The sequence below is a fragment of the Uloborus diversus genome, chromosome 3 (assembly GCF_026930045.1).
Source record: "Uloborus diversus isolate 005 chromosome 3, Udiv.v.3.1, whole genome shotgun sequence".
NCBI classification, from domain to species: Eukaryota; Metazoa; Arthropoda; class Arachnida; order Araneae; family Uloboridae; genus Uloborus; species Uloborus diversus.
This window is the reverse complement of record NC_072733.1, coordinates 52,012,078-52,027,220: the sequence shown is the minus strand read 5'-3', so window position 1 is coordinate 52,027,220 and position 15,143 is coordinate 52,012,078. Positions and strand designations below refer to the sequence as shown.

The 15,143-nt window shown below is 33.2% G+C and overlaps 1 protein-coding gene across 1 annotated transcript in view; it reads left to right on the top strand.

Moving 5' to 3' along the window:
* The window catches only part of LOC129218738 (rap guanine nucleotide exchange factor 1-like), a 166,908-nt gene that overhangs the window by 148,491 nt on the left and 3,274 nt on the right, over nt 1-15,143 (top strand). The window contains 2 exon segments of the mRNA XM_054853062.1: nt 3,946-4,043; nt 6,042-6,173. Of these exon segments, the coding sequence (XP_054709037.1) occupies nt 3,946-4,043; nt 6,042-6,173 (230 nt within the window).

Sequence of the window (15,143 nt, the reverse complement as noted above, 5' to 3'; positions counted from 1 at the left end):
TAATTCCGTTCCTGACTAAAGCGGTCAACTTAGACAGGTGGTCAACTTACAAAGGTGGTCAACTTTACAGGTTTTACTGTATCTTGAGTTCTTTTCACTTTACTCATACAAAACGAAACATTCCTTTTATCCCTTTCTTTTTCAGATTTTATTTATTGTTTTAAAATGACTCCAGTGTTTTAATTGCACCTTCTTTTATGAGATTTTAAAAATAGAAATAAAATATTTGGTTTCTTTTCAATAATACAAATACAAATACAAATACAAATGTGACGACCAGCAACAGGCTCTGGGCCCAGCTAGGCTGGTCCTAGTCAATTAATTAGTCCCCAATGAAGATCAATGGCCCTCTTAAAGCTATCCACTCCCTTGCTCATTACCGCCTCTTCCGGTAAGCTATTCCAAGTGCCCACGACCCGGCTAAAGTAATAGTTTTTCCTGATTTCCAAGTTAGCCTGAGATTTAAATAGCTTAAAACAATGGCCCCTCGTCCTGCTTTCCCCGCAAAAATTTAATCCATTTACATCTTTCATTTTGATAAATTTAAATAACTGAATCATGTCCCCTCTGACTCTCCTTTGCTCCAGGCTATACATGTTAAGCCTATTAAGTCTGGTAAATTTATTTCTTTAATTATTATTATCTTTAAAGCATATTTTAATCTTGATCATTTATCAGTTAATTCAGTGTTCCGTTTGTTGGTGAGTTGATAAGAGATGATAGAAAACTAATTATACCGATAGTCGATGTGAGCAAGTGACAATGCGTCATCGTTTCTCCCTCGTCGCTCTTCCGCTCTGTCGATTAATATCAACGATTTGTCGAACCACGAGCAGTTTGTGTTTTGTAATGTCCTAGTTTGCAAAAGAGTAAAGTTTAAGAAATTTTTTGTTTTCCTTTTTCCTTTCCTCATGTTTTTGTAGTTCTTATTATCCCGTATAAGGCCTCAAAATGCAGAAATTTTTAGTGTTTTTTTCAAAAAATTTCCTGGAGGGAGAAACCCCCGGCCCTAAAGTTGGAGATATTCTACCCTCAACCCAAAGGAGATCCCTGCATCACTCTCCTGATATCCCTCCTCCTCCAAAAAGGTAAAAAATCGCAAATAAATTTTAAATATTTATGTGAAAACGGTGCCTAAAAATAGGAGGTTAAAAATTTAGTAAAAAGTTAGGGGCCCTGAAGAAAGTTGCATAGGGGCCCATAAATCCTGTCGGCGGCCCTGGAGATGAATTTATTAAGTTTTTCCTTTTCCACTGGGAGTGCCAATAAACATTAAATTTTGTTTCTGATTTTCATGTACCAATTGTTTTTCTTTTTTTTTTTTTATTGTTTTCGTTGATTCCCTGCGGTGGGGACAAACAAAAGTCTCCTATTGAGTTTCTACTTCATTGATAAATTTTGCTTTTTATTTAAACTAGGCTTTGGTTTATATCGTTTGACATTAAACAAAAAATCAAAATATTTCTGCTGACACTCTCCTTGCAGTTATGCTATCTTAGAGATATTTTTCAAATGTTTTCCATGATGTAATCGAATCTAAAAGTATATATGAAAGTTTAAATAGTTATAAACAATTATCTGTGTTTAGGAGGGAAGTCAGAAAGTTACATGTATCAGATAAGGTTAGTTTCCTAGGTTTGTCTTCCTCTATAAGTGCGAATTCTATACATGCTGCTTGATAGGTTAGCAGGACCTTTAAATGTCAAAAGACTTTGGAAATATGTTAGACCAGGAAAATTTTCTAAATAAATTCTTAACTGACAAAATTCCAATGGGCTAGTAGGAAGAATATTGTATATTCTAGTAAGAGATCAGTCCTTCTCAATCCAGGGATGCCTTACAACCTCTTGTGCTCATTTTCTTTGGCCTCTACTTCACATACCTCTATTTTTTTTCCATGGTAATTTCTTTCTGATAGAATGTTTGTGACCTATATTGTTAACTATGCCATTTTAAATGCTTAAATGTGGTCATCGTGAAGAATATTTCTCCAAATAATTTTTATATATTTTTTTCTCTTTTTGTTCAATCTCTTTCTTATTGAATGTTCTTTGTTCGTTATTAATTGAACTCATAACTTTGAATGTGCAGTAATTATGTGCAATTACTCTTTGAAATGATCATTTTTTAAACTAAATGTACTTAAATGTATTAGCAGATGTTTCTCATTTCAATTTTAGAATGAATATAAAAACCTTAAAGAATAGCCCAAAATGCATGCAAAATTAAAACTTTTAGAGACACGGATTACTATTGTTTATCTGCACTACAAAAATTCAAGAACTAATTTGTCCAAAGAGAATCTCAGTTATTATTTGTTTGAATAAATTTAGAAGTATAAACATTCTTTGACTCTAAATGGTTTGCAATGTCCAAGGCTAATAGAATGCTATACACCATATCCTCTGCAGCCTCAAATACATGTAAAAGTTTTAGCTGTTCTTATGCTGACATTGTGATTTTTTTTTCTATTCACGTGTTTCAATCCCTCTGTATTTAGTTCAAAGAGAACCTTCAACTACTCTTTCGTTGGCTATGCTGGATAATCAATAGTTGTTTTTACGTGAATAAGAATAAAGCAGTTCAAAACATAAACTGGTAACAAAGACAAACTATTGGTTTAAAAAATTAGTATGAATGCATACATGCATAATTTATAGCCTATGTCACTCAGAATGCACCTCTCATATAGTGAAAGAATTTTCACAATAGATGCAATGGTTCTGGAGATTACGTGAACATATAAACACACAAAAACACTCTCTCTTTTATAATATTGGTATAAATGTAAAAATATCATCAAAATGTCTTTTATCGAACTTTCAATCTTAAAATTATTACTTTTTCTTGATGTTTCAGTGGTAATGCAGTCAACGCTCTATAGAGCGATCTCCTATTACTGCGACCCTTCCATTATAGCGACTTAGGCATGAAGCCCCGTTTCCTATGCCATAGATGAAATGTTATTTTACTGTCCATTAAACCGCCCGAACTGAACTGTTCATTCCAATACAACATCCAAAATTAAGTTTCAATTTTGTATTATCCTCAGGACTAACCATTCGAAAAATAATGTTTAAACATTTTATGTTTCTAAAGGTAAAATACGTATTTCAACTAAAAAGAACTATTTGTTGGTTTTGTGTCAAAAAAAGTGAGGAAAACCGCACACAAATGATAGATATTACAAATTATTATCATTATTTATTTTTTTATTTTTTCAAATCAAAACAGCAGAAATCTTCTACAATTATTGCACCATATATTTTTTAAAAAGAAAAGAAATGAACAAGAAATTTTAAACTTATTTTGTTATTTGTTAGTTGTTCTTTTTATAAGAGAATCAAGAAACTATGAGAAATTATTCATGCATAAAAAAAATGTCTAAATGACATGCAGTATGTTATAACGACCTTTCGTTAGAGTGACCGGTTTGTTTGGACAACAGGGGTCATTATAACGAGCCTCGACTGTATTTCAAATGAAATTAATTACATCATTTTTATTAATTAGAATTTATTGATAAATTGAATGTTTCATTCAAACTTAAATTTTTTTCTTTAGACTTTGAAATTGCATTAATTTTTTGAAAATATGTTTGTCTGCAATTTTAAAGCATCAGTACATTGTTTATACTTCTTGCAACTGTTTTATTGTTTAATCCCTCTGCTAAAGTGCATTGTATATAATAATGCTTTAAATGAATACCAATAATTTTTGTTTAGTAATAAAAATACTTCATAATTGGAACTAAATTCTAATACTTTTTGTCGGTAAGTAATTTAATCTTAAATTATATTTTTAGTTTAGTGACTGTTGCTGTTGTACATCTGCATAAACATTGCTTTGTACTTTTATATTCTGTTTGCATGCATTGGGATGGAAATTGATTTTCTTAGTCTGTACTTGCTTTTGTTATGTTAAAATATAATGCCTATTTTTCAGGGCCTAAAGGAATATTGTGCATTAATTGATAGTTCATCATCATTTCGTGCATACAGGCAAGCCTTAGCTGAAACAGGCCCACCATGCATCCCATATATGTAAGTTTCACTTCCGTTTTCTTTTCTAAAATTTAAATATGTTTCTTTAGACCAAATTTTTATATTCTTCATTTCATAATTTAAAAAAAAAATGGTTTTGCTTGTGAGCAAGTCTTTCTTTTATTTCTCCTCTTTACATAGTTATTTGTTTATCAATCTCTGTTGAGAACAATGTTTTTTGAATTTAACTACAGTATCTGTTATTTAAGCTCTTTGGAAGTTATACAGGGTCCATTATGAAAATAATGAGCATAATGTTATTATGCCTTTCAATGCATTCTGTCGTCAGTTGAGTTCGAGCAGTGTGAGTGAAGATACGTGCCTCCGCTTGAAGTGTGTTTTCAACTTTTGTAAGATAACATGATGGAGCTTTCGCTTGAACAACGATACGCCATAAAGTTTTGCATGAGGCTTGGAAAAAATGCAACCGAAACATTCCAAATGCTGCAAGAAGCCTTCAAAGACGATTGCATTTCAAGATCAGTCTGGGAAGTGGCACAAGGTGTTCAGCCACACAGCCTTCATCATTACCAATTTCTTTGCCCGGAGCAACACCCGGGTGATCTCTCACCCCCCTTACAGTCCCGACTTAGCTCCATGTGACTTCCTTTTGTTTCCGCAACTCAAGAGAGAGAGGAAAGGAGAACATTGGGAAACAGTGGAAAACATCCAACACCATGTTACAACGTTCCTGAGAGGCATTCCCGTCGAGGAGTTTCAGGGTGCCTTCCAGGCATGGCAAACATGTCTCTGCATGTGTATTGATGCAGGAGGAATGTATTTTGAAGAATATTGAGCATTTGTACAAATTACGATCAATAAATATATTTTGCCAGTAAATGCTAATTACTTTCATAATAGACCCTGTAAATGGAATTCTTAGAGTGAATATCTGTTTCCTTAAGTATAATAAATTAAGAATATTATCTGATGTTTTCCAAAAGTATTGTCATGCTTTTTGAAAATTTTATATGATAAACTCTTAACTTACTTATATGCAACTATTTACCTTTAAAATTTGAGAATAAATTAAATTCCTCGATTTCCTTGATTCTACTATATGCATAATAGTGTAGACTAGTGCATAATATTATATGCATAGTAGTATTATATGCATAATAGTGTAGAATAGTGTTTACGCGGATTTTTTTCAATGAATTTTCAGTTGGATTTATTTTGGGACATCAAAATCTTATTTTCATGAGCATTTAAAATGTGTTTTAAATATATTTAAATAGATCATACTGCCTCAAAATTTTAGTTGGCTGTAATAACCTGTTTTTAGTTCTTAGAACTTCAGTTACTTAATTTTAATTTGCCTACAGTCTCAAAGAAAAGCCCAGAGGAGCTAACCTCTGGGGAAAATCCCTGAGATAAAAGACTATTTGACCCCCTCCATAGCCACACTCTCTTATTATCTCGCTCCCATCCTCCTCTATTCATATACTTTTCTGAAAAAAGAATGCAAATGTAAAGTGGTTGTCTTAGAAACTGGTTCTACTGCAAAAAATACCAAAAAAAAGCAAGTAAAACTTGCTTCTGAGTGGAAATTGCAACTTATCAGAGATGTTGGAAATTCGAAATAACTATGTAAAATACATAAGAGTGTCTATGAAAAATGCCGGGATTTTTTATATTTTTTATTTTGAGACTTCAGAGATAAGGAGGTTCGAGATATTGGCTGTATTTCAATAACAGGTTTGACAGTATTTCAATAACAGGGTTACTAAGGTCAAATAATTTGTGCATCCAGAAACATCTTTTAGTATGCTCTTTCAAATGCTACTGATTTATTTATTTATTTTTTTTTTTTTTTAATATATTTCACTATCGTTGATTTCCTGGTTCAGATTACTCAGGAACTTTGCAATATGATAGAGATTTTGCAATACTGTTTTAGTACCCTATTTATTTTAATTTTCTTGATCATTAAATATGTGTCTTAAATTTTGCTTTGATTTAAAGTATTTGAATGAATCTGTTTTGTTTCATGTTTAGTGGCCTTATTCTCCAGGATCTAACCTTTGTACACATTGGAAACAGTGATATATTAACAGAAGATACTGTGAATTTTTCAAAAAGATGGCAGCAGTTTAATATATTGGAGAACATGCGGCGCTTTAAAAACTGGTATTTTTTCTTTTTTTCTGAGGATGATTATGAATTTATTTTTTACCTAGTTACACTGTAACTCAAAAATAAGCAACTATCAGAAAAATAGTTATAAAGTGAAAATGATTTCACAATTCATTAAACTTTTTACAGGTTCTTGAAAAGAAGAAAAAACAATCCCACCTAAAAATAAAGGAAAACACCAATTAGTTTTCAAATAAAGCAATATAAACAGTACTATTCCTAAGTTGTGCTAAAAATAGTTTTAAATTGCTAACGTTTTCCAGTTAGGTGTGTAAACACTGCTACTCGAGATGGAGCACTTTTTCTTGTCCAAGTATTGAACCTTAACTAATAAACCAGGATTCACTTGCGGAAGACTGCTTCTGTGCCTGTGGGGTTGTATATTTTACATGGCATAAATTTTTCTTTTCACGCTTTCCATGCTACTTAAAATAAAAAACCTTACAGACCAGTGGTTGGACGTAGCCCGCTGCAAGTAGCGATGCTACTGTAGTAGCTAGGGTGCATCATACGCCCCATCAATTTTTTTCTCGTTTACAAATGCTTTGTCCCTAAGCTACTTTTGTTCTACATACAAAATTAATAATTTGTGTGAAATATTTCCCACTTTGAACAATATCTATGTGTGCCACCTGACAATTGAAAGTTATGAAAACTCAGAAAAATAACACATTAAGCAATTTTTTGTATTTATTTAATTATTGAAAGAAATATTTGATTTATTGAAGCCAATTTATTGTATATTTCATAATATTACTTTGAATTCTAAATCTAACTTCAAAATTAAAAATAAAAACCAGGAATCAATGCCAACAAAATCAGACAGTGTTGGTGAAAAATGGATTTCTGTTGGAAACTGGTTTTCCAAATCCCATACGAAATCTGTGTTTTGGATTAGAAAGGTTAGCTGGTCTAATGGCTAATATACTTTCAGCAAGAGCACGTCGGTCTGCTTCAGGCACTTTGTCACTCCATAGTGCTAGAGGTACAATTTCTTCTGTCAGATACCAAAGGTGATTTTTAAAAGCATTAATTGCACTTCCAGAAATTTCTGAATTAATAATACTATATTTTATAAGTAAGTGAAAGAATTGCGAGTCATTCCATGGTGCATCGAAGACAGTAGTGCACATCATCCACCATGAACTATATACCAAAGTGACAAAATTTCTAAATTTTAAAACTTGTTGATGCATAGCTATTGTTCCAGTTTGTAGTTCTTGGATTTGATGTTGAAATAAGCAAATTTTGATTGAATAAATTAACTTTGCCATCTGCTTTATATAAAGCTGCTTGACATTTAAAGTCTGCTGCAGTTCTCATTTGGATTGTTTACTGAGAATAAAAAACAAAGTTGAACAAATTCTAAGTAGTCACCTCTGCAAAACATAACATTTGATTTAGCTAATTTGATAACAAATTTTTTGCACTCGTCAATTAATCTTCTTGCGGACTCACTAAATGAACTGTCATCAAATTTGGATAAATTTATAGGTATAGCAGCGTCACTCTCTTCCATAAACTGCAGTAATGTATAATGTTTGCGAAATCTTTTAAACAAATATGTATGGTGACTTCGATGCTTCAATTTTTAAATCGTCAAACACATGTGACAATATAATTTATCCAATGTGGTGACGGCCACATTGGATTGACGGCCTAGCTGACCACAAGAGAGCTTTACCCAAACGCTCTTGAATAGCTACACATGTTGCAATTATATGTCCTGTATTAGAAGCAGTAATGACAAACGACATATTAACTATTGAGTCAGAACAGTTCCATGAATTTAGCAAATTAGTTGTTAAATTAGCAATGAAAACTCCGTTCTTTTTTCTTTTTTTTTGTCTGTTCCTATTGGATATACTGGTACACCAAGAAGCTTAACTTCATATGAATTACCCACTATAACTGCAAGCCTTTCTTCTGCAATATTTTGATTTGTTAAAGTTGGTAAGAGTTAAGAATCCCAGTGTAAAGTTGCAAAATTAAAACCATTCCATTGCTCCTTACAAGCTTTGACAATGTCTCTGACACTTGATTGTCTTGCTCTGTCTGTTGTTGCATATGATGCTGAAATTTTGGATGATTCACCACCAGCTTCTGCTATTAAAATTTTAGTGTATGAAGCTTGCTGTGCTGGTGTCATTTTAAACGTGTTGCTAATGATATAACATCAGGTCGTTTTATAGTATCATGTGGAATAAAAGCATATGAACCAGTTCGTGTTGTACGATGATGATTTCTGGTATTATGCGCATTATAAATCTGTCTCATCACTTGTATCACTATTTTCATCTCTTTCAATTTCATCAATAATAACTGAATTAAAACTTATATTTAAGTTCCTTATTTCCTTGGCTATTTTTTCACAAAATGCTGCTTTTGATATTTCACGCATTTCCTGACTCTTAATGTTTTGGTGTAATATTTTATCGTGTGAGCCAAAGGTTGTTAGATGATCACTTTTCATAGATTGAAGAAGAGCTAAATCTTCTGGATTTTTCATAAGGCATTCTGCATTTTTAGGCATAATGAAAATGTTTTAGCTAATTCTTCTTCCATTTTCTTTACTTCATTAATTGAATTTGTTGTATTTCTTCTTTGAAGAGGAATTGCTTTTAATTTTGTGTTGCCTTCATGAAGTTTCAGTATTTTCTCACAGGATTTACGTTCAGTAATCATTGGAATGTTTGCTTTTGCATAGAAATCAAATATTTTTGACGACAAGTTTTGAAGAATCCCATTTGATAAGATTCTGATCGGCACCTTTCTCAGATACATCAAGCAGCCAAGCACTTGCAAGCTAGTGGATAAACGTGAGCCCTTAAATTCCGAGTCCTCTTGAGTAATTCCAAGTCCAAATACCATTGAAGATTGTACAAAAGGTAAAAGTCAAAACCAGACAGATAAACAAGGCTTTGTTTGGGGAGAAAATGTCACTGATTCAACAACAGCTGATTTACTCATGTTTATTGAAAGATTTCAAAATATGATATTTTCAAAAATTCATGGATCTTATGAATTAAAACAGAATAGATCAACTTATTTAAGTGCTTTATAACACATATGCATAGAATAACAAGAAGAAAACGTAAAGAACCAGCATTAGCAGTTGTATGATAGAAGAAAATGGTAGAAAGTTGAAAACAAATAGTGAACCTAAACTTACAATTACAAAAGATGTTATAGAAAGTTACTGAAAAAATGGTAACAGTTGAAGTTAACACAGGTACAATGTAAACTAAGTAATTTAAAAATTATTTCTCAGTACTACACTTTGAGTCAATTTTGATGTTATAATTGTTCATTTACTTTAAAAAAGAAACTTCTTGCTTGAGGTGGGATACCTAAATCAATTTTGATTTTCATAAAAATTCACAGGAATACTATCTAGTGGTATAAGAACATTTTTAAACTAGGGACAAAGCAATTTTAGACTAGTTGGGCAAATGATGCACCCTAGTAGTAGCAACATTTTTTAGTAGTTTGTAGTGTAACCCACTACTATTTCAAAAAAGTAGACTAGCGAGTTGTTCGCTACAAAAAAAAAGGAGTTTGTTGGCAATTTCTGGAAACTACTTTTGAATAAAGTTTTTAAAAAAATGTTTTTAAACAAATCTGGTGCAAGTCTTACGCGAGTAAAACTTGCACCAATCAGATTCGTAAGACTGATAAATACAAGCTGACCTCTGACATATTACTACTCGACATTGAAAATGCAACACCAAGAAGGAGTGGTCAGAAAGTGATGAAATTTGGAAAAAAGACAGAGACAGCAAGGAATAATAAATGATCTTAGTTTCAAAATGATAGGCAGAATATAGAGATGGGAACGGCGTCAGCTCAGTGGGATGTAGGACCACCATGGACAGCGATACACGAAGAAACACTTCTAGGCATAAAATCAGTAAGGGTGCGGATGGTGTCCAGAGGGATAGCTCTCCATTCTCTTTCAACCATTTGCCACAGTTCGTCTTCTGAAGGAGGCAGGGACAGAGTCTGCAAATGACGTTCAATCACATCCCTTACATGTTCGATTGATGACAGGTCAGGAGAGTATGGTGACCAGGGAAGCATCTGTGTGCCTTGGAGATCATGTTGGCAGTGCGAGCACTGTGTGGTTGGGCGTTATCCTGCTGAAAAATTGCATTAGGTAGCCCTTGAAGGTAAAGGATTGCCACCGGCTGCAGCACGTTATCCAAGTATCCTTGGGCCGTCATAGTGCCCAGGTGATATGGAACTAGAGGTGATATGGAATCGTACGCAATTGCACCCCTAACTATTATGCCACATTGTCGTGCGGTGGGACGTTACACAGTTACAGCTGGATTAGATCTGTCTCCTGGTTGACGCCACACACGTATGCAGCGACTCACTGGATAAACAGAAGCAGGATTCATCTGAGAACAGGACATTTCGCCATTCTGTCATCCACATCGCTCTAGTTCGGCACCATACTAAACATTGGTGTGTATGTTGTAGGGTCAATGGCAGTCTTCTTAGCGGACATCGTGATTGCAGACCACGTGCAACCAAACAACTGGAAATTGTTCTGGTTGACACGGAAACATTCAGGGTATCTTGCCCCTGCTGCAGAATCTAGGAACAAGTGACTTGTGGGTCTGCTACAGCTTGTTGGTGGATCCGCCGATCCACACGTTCTAACGTCATTCTGGCTGCCCCTGCACCCTTCAATCTTGCCACAGCCGATGCACCGTGCTCGCATTCATGTGGGTGTCGGCTGCGATTTGACGTAAGGACCAACCTCCCCTTCTCAGTCCGATCACCATACCCCTCGTAAAATCATCTATCTGCTGGAAGTGCCTTCATTGACAGAGGCCTGGCATTCTCTCGTGTTACACGTATCCTCCAAGACAAAAACAAAATTTCTTCGATAATTCTGCAGTCAGAAATAAAGACACAAATATTGCCCATTCTGCAAGTTCCTTCCCTTATATCTTACTTCACGTGCGTCGGAGAATTATGCATTCACATCATTTACTTAACTCAGTGATGTACGTCTACTTTAAAATTTGCATAAATTTCTGAACACTCCTTCTTAGTGTTGCATTTTCAATGTCAAGCAGTGTATTTTGACGCTATGTGTTCTATCGGTTTGACGCCATTAGTTTGTTTAGCATAGAAACTTTCACATTTTTCCAATATTCGCCTTGAATGGAGCATGGCTTTGAAAGAAAGAAACTAATTTTTTCCGTTTAATTTAAACTTTGCCGGATAAGCAAAAATCTTTCAGTATCAATTCCATATGCACTAGGGTATGTCATAAAAAAAATATATTTTTAATATTGACTTGCGCAACTAGGATGCACTGTATTTGCCCCCTAGAAATTCATTTCTAATGTTATTTTTGAAAAAGTATTATGGTTTAGCTACCAGAAAACTAGCTACAAAGTTTGAAAAAGAGTTAAAAAATGGCCTGTTTTTTATTTTCATTTTCCCTCGGGAAACTAGGAGGTGAATTTGTAACCAAATTTTCAATTCTTTTGCTCTAAGGGAAAAAGAGAAGAGTTTTTATGTACTTTAGTCGCTTTTTCACTATAGAAATTGCTGTGTTTTACAACTGATTGCAAAATAGTGGTTTTTGGCAAAATTTTGGGTAAAATAGTTGCCATAGTCACCTTTGCTTCAAAATAGTAGCTTTAGTCACTAGTGGCAGACCTGTATTGCAAATTTAATCTTAAATCGTTCACTGCATCTGTTACGTTTGTTATTAAATATTCCGCCCCTCCTCCCCTGTGGTAGCGCAAAACTAATGCTACAATAAAAGTTGGCAGCTGCATATAGCAAACCACTTTTTCTTAAAATTATTTTTTGGAACTCTAAGAAAACATTTTCCGGGATGGATTTCTCCTTGAAATTGAAGTGCATTGGAGTGCAAAACAATATTTGAAAGTACCGGTGCTTGCTATATTTAATCATAGAAAGAACGCCAACTTGAAGTCAAAAATTACAGACAAAGAAAACCGCTCCTCCTTAGGGTCGCTATTGTTAAAGGGCTCTTGCATTACCGTCGGCTCTTGCTGCGCTTTCTGTAGATTATCGGCAAACTGCCAAGTGCGTTTCAGACAAATCCAACTGCATTTTTGTCAAACGTTATATTTGCTTGAACTTTAAAAATTATTTTTAAAAAAACTACTTATCATACCGCAAAATGTTTTTCACAGATGTTCATACATGTTATTCTATCATATAAAAATAAAATTGAAAAATCAAAAACTTCCCTATTGTCTTTTTTTTTTTTTGTTTCAAAGTTGTTTGTTACAAATGTAACCTAAGATTTTTTCCCCATAAATAATGAAATCATTTGAAACTGAGTTACATTTGTGTGCCTAAGTAAATAATTTAATTATTTTTAATAATTGCTATACCTATTCATTAAATCCTAAGTCCTTGAATAGCTCCATATGAATGGATATCAAAAGGCTACTGTTTGTTTTACAAAACCTGTATACTACTATTTACCTAAGTATAATTAGAGTACTACTATACTTTCGCTGCTAATTGTTGTTCTTGCAGCAATTGTTATACTGCTTGAAAATTTAGTTCAGAAATAATTCAAAATTAACTTTTTAGTTTTATCTTGTCTACACTTATGTCATTAAGAATGATTTTGATAATTTCTTGTAATTCTTATGCTAAGTGGTGGCTGGAAGTATAAAGAGTATTTTTTTTAAATTTCCTAAAATATTTCCATGTGGATAATTTAACATATTATTTCAGTTTTTTTTTTCAATGAAGTTCACTTGGTAAGTTTTCTAAAATTATCTCTAATTAAAAAAAATAATAATAATAAAATTTTAAAAAAACAATATTTTTTAAATTTATTTTTAATTAACAGCTTAAAGTGTTTTAAATACTGCATTTTATATAAGCACACAATGGTTTTCAAGTAGGTTAAAGAGAGGAAACTATTATCATTGGCAGCACAAATTAGGGAAATTTGGTGAACTTAATCAGGGAAAAAAATTTCACAGTTCCTGTTGCTATCTTGAAACAAACAAGAAAAACTTAGCAACTAAGAAACAGCCCTATTAAAGAAATAGCAATTGCTGACATGAGCCTATTTTAATATTGTTCGTACTGCACAGCCATCTGTAGTTATGCGAATATTTTATTGCAAAACTGCTTTTGCATTTTACTGTTGTTGTTTCTTATCCCACGCGGTAGACAAAAACATTTAGATCAAGTCCATAAATCTGTGCATTTTCAGTCCCTCCAAAACAGCAGAAGGGTTGAAGTATGTCTGGCTCGTATCACAACCGATGCTGGAAAAAATATGGCAGCGGCTTGATTCTTTTTGCAGTTTGGACATAGAGGATAAACTTTAAGTCCAGCCACATGTCGTTGAGCTCGTGTGTGCATTTTACTTAAAATTGAGCGTGCAAATTTTGTTCATGTACCCTCCTTCTTCTTGGACTATGTTAATTTTTCTGTTTATTGCTTATTTTTTTGGATAGTGTACTTTTCTACAGTTTGAGGAAAATATTACAATATTCAAATTAATTACTACATTATTTAAAACAATAAACTCACTTCTAAGTAAGAGTAGGAATCTTAATGTTATTTCTGGGCTTAGATGTATTACTGTTGCCCTGAGGCAACGATATGATGGTTATTCAAAAGTAAGGTTCGTTTTTTTTTTTTTTTTAAAGATTAATTTTTTGTTTTCAAAACAATTGTCATATTTGCATCTCTTCCATCTTTCTCTATTTTTCAATGCAATTTTCATGCTTTTTAAAACATTTTTTGCATCATTCAACAATCTTTTGAATGTCTAAGTAATAGAAATCAGTCGCCTGTCAGGATAATCAATCTTAAACAACTTCTTTTACTTCATTATGTGTGGTGAAGCTCTTGCCACCAAGAAACTTCTTTAGGTAGCGGAACAAGTGGAATTTTTCTCGGCACCAAGTCTGGACAATGCTATGGAGGGTCCATCAGCACCAATGCAAAGAACTTGATCAGAGTTTGGGTTTCTTTTGTAGTATGGCTGTTGTCCTGCGACAGTAACACTTTGGATTTTAAAAGCTTTATCTGCAATCAGTTTCTGCCGCTGAAATCTTTCTTGCTGACAAAAATTGAATCACTAACTTTGCTTCACAATCAACAAGCTAATCATTTATCTTAAACATTTCAGACTGACACTAAAAAGTACACAACAATAGTAACAATGCTTATGCCAGCGTTTGACCATCAAGGCAAGCTATGAGTTGGGAGGCATGCATGTTTTAATATTTACATGAAATTCAAATAGATACTGTGAATCAGAACTTACTTTTGGAATAGCTCTCGTATAATGGTTAGAAACATTTTATAAATTTTCATTTTACACAATTCTTGTAAACCATTGCAACAGTAAGTAGACACAGCTAAGCAATTTCTTTCATCCAAAAGTATTTCATAGCATGTTAAGATGTTGCAAATTTCTTCTTACTTTGTGATTAACAAGCAACAATAAACAAGTAACTGTATAAAAGTTAAAAACTATAAGCTCCTTATAAATGTCATTCATAGTGCAGTGATTCCCTGTTTATTTACATTATTAAAGCAGGGGTGGCTGTTAGTATTATCTCCTCCCATTAAGAAGCATTCTAATAAATTATTTCAGTCACCTTTTAAATTATCTTCATTAAAATGAATATTTTATAAAATTTACAATTTTGACGCTTATCACCAGCGGCATCAAAGACCTTATCTTTGCTTTTCATACAAGCTACCCCCTACCCTTAAGCATACTCGTAGGGGAATAGACTGCTGCCTTCTATGGAGTTGAAGAACTTAAGTAAAAGTTGTTTTGGAGCCCAAAATCATTTGAAATGATCAGGTGATAACTCAGAATCATTTATTCGAATATAAAATGGTTCAATTGAATCACTCAAGAAGCGAAATAAAACTTCAAGAAATCAACCTGATTCAAAAATTAAGGGTTAAAATCATTTT